The sequence below is a fragment of the Plasmodium gallinaceum genome (genome assembly GCF_900005855.1).
Source record: "Plasmodium gallinaceum strain 8A genome assembly, contig: PGAL8A_v1_65, whole genome shotgun sequence".
NCBI lineage: Eukaryota > Apicomplexa > Aconoidasida > Haemosporida > Plasmodiidae > Plasmodium > Plasmodium gallinaceum.
In genome coordinates, this window is record NW_021628225.1 from 1677295 (window position 1) to 1684864 (window position 7570).

Sequence of the window (7570 nt, forward strand, 5' to 3'; positions counted from 1 at the left end):
TTTTTGTTTTTTTGTTAAATTTTTATTAATGATTATATTATATGAAGATACTATTATCCATATATAAGGTCCTTTGTTTTTTTTGTTTTTTTGTTGAATTTTTATTAATGATTATATTATATGAAGATACTATTATCCATGTAAAAATTGTGTTTGTTTTTTTTGTTTTTTTGTTAATTTTTTATAGATGATTATCCTATTTGAATATACTATTATCCATGTAAAAATTGGTTTTTTTTTTTTTTGTTTTTTTGTTAAATTTTAATTAATGATTATATTATATGAAGATATTAATATCCAAGTATAAATTGTGTTTGTTTTTTTTTTGTTTTTTTGTTAAATTTTTATTAATGATTATATTATATGAAGATACTATTATCCATGTAAAAATTGTGTTTGTTTTTTTTGTTTTTTTGTTAAATTTTTATTGATGATTATATTATATGAAGATACTATTATCCATGTAAAAATTCTGTTTGTTTTTTTTTGTTTTTTTGATAAATTTTTATTCATGATTATGTTATATGAAGATACTATTATCCATATATAAGGTACTTTGTTTTTTTTGTTTTTTTGTTAAATTTTTATTGATGATTATCTTATCTAAAGATGTTATTTTTGTATAATATAAATGGTTCTTTTTTTTGTTTTTTTGATAAATTTTTACTGATGATTATGTTATATCAAGATATTATCTTACATAAATATGGTTTTTTTTTCTTTTTTTTTTTATTTTAGATAGCTGATTACCCTATTTGAAAATATTACTCTTCTTGTTTAAAATGTATTCTAATTTTTTTTTTGTTTGGTAAATTAATAATTAAGAGTATTCATTTTATTTTAATTTTTAATATTATGTTATTTGTTTTTTTTTTTTACTTTTTTGCTAAATTCCATTAATTATTATCCTATATATATATATATATTCTTCCACTCAATTTATTTTTCTATTTTCTTTTTACATCGGGACAATACTGAAAATTGTTTCCACTTAATCATTTTATTTTTCATGTATATTGTGCATACTTTTCTTTATTTATTTTATTTAAAATGGTGTTGGGAATTATAGTGTTTTTTATCTTTATATTCTTTATCAATCTTTTTTTTTAATTTATATCTTTGTAAAAAATAGTTCCTTTTTTTGCTTTTTTATTAAATATTTGATAATTATTTTATGAAAAGATATTACCAGTATATAAGATTTTTTTGTCAATTTTTTGTTTTTTTTCCAAATTCATAATAAATAAAATCCATTATTTCTTTTTTATCTTTTCAAAATATAATATATTTTTTTTTTATTAAACACATATTGAGGATTATCCATTTTATAGATTTTATTTCCATTATATATAATGATTTCTTTTTTTTTTTTTTTTTTCCTTTTTTAGCGAAATCACAATGAATTTATCATTAATATTTTATTATATTTTTCATAGGCAGAATTTTGTTCTCTTTTAATTATCTTATTAAAGTAACATTATATATTATCTATTGATTTTATGTATGCTTGTCTTCTATTTTTTTTCTGTTTCAAAAAAAGAAAAATCAGATTTACGACTATTTTATATTTTTAATTAATCTTTTTAATATGCGTAATTTTTTTTTTTGATACCATTTTATTTGTTTTTTGTTTATTTATTTTGACATTCTTATTTACATTTGTTACACTACTATATGCATTATATGTAATTTTCTGTTTTTCCCTTAATTTATATGTACGCGTTTTTTTATTATCAGTCAAAATCGTGTTGTCACCTTGAGAATTAACTTTTATATTTTTTTCACGAATAACACATTCAGCAGTTGATTTCTGGATTTCATTATTTTTAATTCTGTTATTATTCCCTGAATACTCTTTATTTATTTTTTTTAAATCATAACTGTTTTCTACTATGTTTTGTGCAGTGTACATATTTTTTTGTATTTTGCAACTATTAGTATTATCATCACAATTATATAATTTTCTCTTGCTTCTTAAATTTCCTTTTAAGCATTTTTTTTTATTATCTGTATTCTCTTCTAAAAATACATCTGTGCATTCTTGTTCTTTCATAGGCTCAGAAATTAATGACTCAAGTTTCTTTTTTTTCTTTTCATTAATAGAATTTCCCATATCATTTTTATTGCATGGTGACTCTTTTCTTTTTTTTTCATTTTCATGTTTAGTTTCTTTTTCTTTTTTGTTTTCATCATATTCAAATTTGCAACTATTATTATTTGCTTCTTTTAGCATGGTATAATCGTTAGATGGCTCATTCCCATTGTAAACCAGTTGATTATTCACTTCTTGTAAAACTGTATGATTATTATTAGTGCATTCTTTATTTAAGGTAACTTCTTTATTACTGTCTACATTTATTAAAGTAGTAGAATTTCTATTTATTTCATTTACAGCTGTTGTAGTAGCATCATTACTATGGTTGATTAATAACAGTGGTGTTTCTATAATATTGTTATTGTGGGACGATATATATGAAACTTGAGTACTATTATTATTATTATTATTATTATTATTATTATTATTATTATTTTCGTTAATTAATGACAGATTTGATATTCTGGTGATTTCTGTATTATTATCATTCTCATTATTTGATTGTGAAGAACTTTCTAATGAATTATCATTTTGATATTTACTCTCCTCAATTTCCAACCTTCTTTTCATATCATCAGTAACTCTCTTTCTATACCTTTTTGCATATATTCTAGTAATCAAATCATCAGTTTGTGTAATTTTAATATTTCTTTTTACGAGTGCATCGCATATTTGTGAATATAACTTTTTTGAATAATAATTAATACAAAAGAGCGCACAAGGATTTCTCATATCGTATCTAGGGTGAGCCATAAAACTTCCATTTTCAATGCATCTTTTATATCTTAACAAAACATTATTCAATATACAATCATCTATAAATGTTTTTTTCACTACATTCTTATGTGATTTAAATTTATCGAATTGCAATCCAGGTAATAATGTCCATGTTAAGCGATCATTTGTACATAATCTAGCCATTTTAAAAAAATAAAAATGTATATTTCTATAACAACAACTTAATTGAGTTGAAAAACTTCTAGTTATTTTATCTACATCGTAATCAAAATATTTTGTAATATAACGATATTTTTTTATTTTTTTTATAAAATCAATGAACAAATTGTAAATTCTTTTCAAATATTTTATAAAAGGGTTTTGATCATTATAATACATTGAATATGCGTTAAATCTATTATATTCTCTTTTATATTTTAAAAGTTCTTCATTCATATTGGTTTCTTCTATTGATTCTATATAGTTATGTAAAATTTTCGCAGTACGATTTAAATCAAGTCTTATTTTTTTAGGTATATCTTCTGTATCACATCTAAAGAAATTGCAATACTCATGAATGATTCCATTTCTTGATACCTCAATAAGTGGATTTTTTTCAAATTTTTCAAATTCAGCAAATATTTTTTTGCATGTTGAAAAACTATATTCGGGAAATAATTCCTTAATTCTTTTACTGTAATAATAATATTTAGAGCTTTCTTCAGATATAGTAACTTCTTTTTTGTATCGATATATTAATGTATATAAAACTTTTTTAACATATCTAAAATGTGCAAGTACAAAATCCCATTCAAAATAGCATAATCCATCAACACGATTCTTATATCTATTCAATTCATTAAGAGTTGGGCAGTGTCCTAATTGTGCTTTCAATCTATTAAGCATTCTATCTTCTGGCATTTCGTCAGTTGCTGGCAAAGTGTAAGCTTCAAATTCTTGATTTTTGTATAGCCATCTTTCTGAATCATCTTCAAAATCAACGAAAATACATTTTTTATGACCAGTATCAGATTCTAAATCACTTGTATCGAAGTCTACGTTTTCTATATTTTCATAATTTCCTTGTGAATTAACTGTTTCATTTAATCTTGCACATAAATCTTGTATATAATTTTCGCTGTGCAAATTTAAAATATTTGTTTCATCTATAATTTCTATTTTTGGTTCTATTTCTTCTTTTACAACATTTGTGCTAAAATTCATATTTGTCATATTTTTTTTTAATATAGAAGTAATCGCATTTTTTTCTTTTTTCTCTTTTTCATTTTTATTGATGGGTTTCGATATTTTATTATGTTCTAGCATAAAAGAAACATTTTTTTTTAAACTTCCTTTGCTTGCTACACATGTTTCTGGATTTTGAAAAATATTATTTATTATAACGTCTTTTTTTTCATCAAAAAATGAATCAGTCATATTTACTTTTTGATTTTCTTCTTTTTTATTTTTCATAGGAAACTTTGGTGGTGATTCTTTACATAAAGTTTTTGAAAAATCGTTTAAGTCTACTTTATTCACTAAATTATTATTTGAATTTTGAAAATTACTTTTTATATTTAAATCGATCTTACATTTTTCATTATAAACTAAATTATTATTATTTACACTCTGATTTTTTTCTTTTCTATTTTTCATAAGAAATTTTGGTGGGGTTTCTTGGTATAATGGTTCTGGACAACCGTTTAAGTCTACTCTATTCATTAAATTATTATTTGAATTTTGAAAATTACTTTTTATATTCAAATCAATTTTACATTTTTCATTATCAACTAAATTATTTTCATTTATTTTATCATTTTTTTCTTTTCTATTTTTCATAAGAAATTTTGGTGGTGTTTCTTGGTATAATGGTTCTGAACAACCGTTTAAGTCTACTCTATTCACTAAATTATTATTTGAATTTTGAAAATTACTTTTTATATTCAAATCAATTTTACATTTTTCATTATCAACTAAATTATTTTCATTTATTTTATCATTTTTTTCTTTTCTATTTTTCATAAGAAATTTTGGTGGGGTTTCTTGATATAATGGTTCTGGACAACCGTTTAAGTCTACTCTATTCAACAAACTATTATTTGAATTTTGAAAATTACTTTTTATATTTAAGTCGATCTTACATTTTTCATTATCAACTAAATTATTTTCATTAATTTTATCATTTTTTTCTTTTCTATTTTTCATAAGAAATTTTGGTGGAGTTTCTTGGTTTAATGATTCTGGACAACCGTTTAAGTCTGCTCTATTTACTAAGTTATCACTTGAATTTTGAAAATTACTTTTTATATTCAAATCAACCTTACGTTTTTTATTATCAACTGAATTATTTTTATTTAAACTCTGATTTTTTTGTTTTCTATTTTTCATAAGAAATTTTGGTGGAGTTTCTTGGTATAATGATTCTGAACAACCGTTTAAGCCTACTCTATTCAACAAACTATTATTTGAATTTTGAAAATTACTTTTTATATTCAAATCAACTTTACATTTTTTATTATCAACTAAATTATTTTCATTTATTTTCTGATTTTTTTCTTTTCTATTTTTCATAAGAAATTTTGGTGGTGTTTCTTGATATAAAGGTGAAGAACATTTTTTATTTAAATCTACATTATTTATTTCGTAAGTCTTTGAATTTTGAGTAATATTATTTAAGTATAGGTTAATATTTTTTGTTTCATTGAAAACTGCAATAGATATTTTTATTTCATCATTTTTGTTTATTTTACTGTCATTTGACATTTCTTGCGTTTTTCTTTTAATTTTAGGTGAAGAACTGCATTGATCACTACCCACTTCATGTTCTATAGAAGTTTCAGGACTTTGAATATTATTTTTTAAATTAAACTTAACATTTTTTGTTTCATTATGAAATGAAATATAAATACTTATTTCTTTATTTTCTTCGTTTTTTTCTTTCTTCATTATTTTTGTAGCCGTTGTTTCATATTCAAATGCAGGAGAATCATTATTTTTGTATTTTGCTAAATTATCTGTATCAGTTTTTGAATTTTCTAAATTACTATTTGAATTAAAATTAGAATTCTTTCTTTCTTTAAATGTTGAAATAGATGCATTAATTTCTTCATTTTTTCTTTTTTTACTTTTATTTGGAATTTCCAGTTTCTTTTCTTTGTAATTACGCATGGGTTTGTCTTCTTTTTTTATATCCTCTCTATTAATTGATTGAGTTTCCTCCTTTTCAAAATCCTTTAAATTACTTTTATCGTTTTTCATTTCATTAAGTACTGGGTGAGATATAATGGCTTCCACTTCTGTATTTTTTTTATTCTTCTTTATAATATTTGGTAGTTTTTCTTGACATTTTATTGGATAACATTTTTTTTTTTTGTATTCCTCATTATGTGTTGTATATTTCGAATATTTTTTATAATTTCCTCTTAAATTATAATTAATTTTATCCACTTTTTTATATCTAGATGAAGAAGAAGAACCATATTTATTTACTGATGAATTACTTAATTTTTCAGTCTTACTTTTATAGCATCTTTTTTTTTTTTCAACGAGCACAAAAGATTTTTCTTCATCTTCAAATAAAGAAGGATACTGGTTTTTCATTTCTGCTGTCAGAGTTTCATCGGTTATATGATTTGCATAGTTTTCTTCTGAATGAAAAGAAATATTATTTTTTCCATTTTTAGTAGAACTACATCCATATTTCTCTGGATTTTCGTTTGCACATTTATCATTTAGACGTAAATAGATACACATTCCTTTAATGAATACTTCATAGTCAATTTCTTTGAAATAATCAATTCTATCAACTTTATTATTTCTTCTATTGGATTTATATGAACTTAATGATTCATTTTTTGATAAAGAATTGCTTGTAAAAAATAAAAGTTCAAGATTGTAAATTTCCATTGCATTTGTTTTTTTTTTGCAATATTTTTTGAGTTCAACTTTTGAGCATTTTGAAAGCTTATTTTTTTTTGATACATAATTGAAGTCTCTTATACAACTAAATATTTTATTTTTTACTGATTGAAAAAATGCAACGGATTCAGAGGGCATAGAAAAATCAAATTCAATATATTTTATACAGTTATCAGGTAATTTACCTTTTACAACAATTACTTTTTTCAGATAATCCGAAACATCCTTACTTTTTTCTAATAGCTTGAATAAACTAACAATATTATGCTCAAGAATATTATTAAAAAGTTCATTATATGTGTAGTCATATAATTCCCATAATTCACTTTTCACCTTCCTGTAAGAGTTCAAACAACTTAATACATCCTTTAGTAAATTCTTCATTTTTGAAAAATCATCATTATCTGTTCCCATTGGATTTTCTGGTTTATAATCTTTCATTTTTAATTAATTTTAAAATAAGAAAATTTTAAAATTTTAGATAAAAAAATTATTAAATTTTTTATATATAATATAAAATTTACTTTTTTTACACAAACTATGTAAATTATTAACTTTTTTTATATAAGAAAGAAATGATGCAAAAATAAGATATTTATTGACAGTAAATATATAATAAAGTAAAAAATTGCTTTTTTATTATTTGCAATTATTTTATATATAATTAAATATTTAATTATATTTTCATAAATTATGTATATTATTAATGTTTTTATATAAAAAAGGAATAATAATAATTCATATAAATTCTAATAATGAACATTTAATAAAAATTTTTATTTTATTTTTCAATATATGTCTTTTTTTATGTATAATATAGTATTTAATTATTTATTTACG

The 7570-nt window shown here is 21.1% G+C and overlaps 1 protein-coding gene across 1 annotated transcript; it reads right to left on the reverse strand.

The window, feature by feature from the left end:
- Positions 1-1570: 1570 nt before the first annotated feature.
- PGAL8A_00170000 (conserved Plasmodium protein, unknown function) lies at positions 1571-7171 on the reverse strand (the record flags this gene model as incomplete). Its single annotated transcript, XM_028670020.1, has 1 exon — positions 1571-7171. One exon carries the CDS (start codon positions 7169-7171, stop codon positions 1571-1573), a length of 5601 nt encoding a protein of 1866 aa, XP_028526814.1.
- Between the last annotated feature and the right edge of the window lie 399 nt (positions 7172-7570).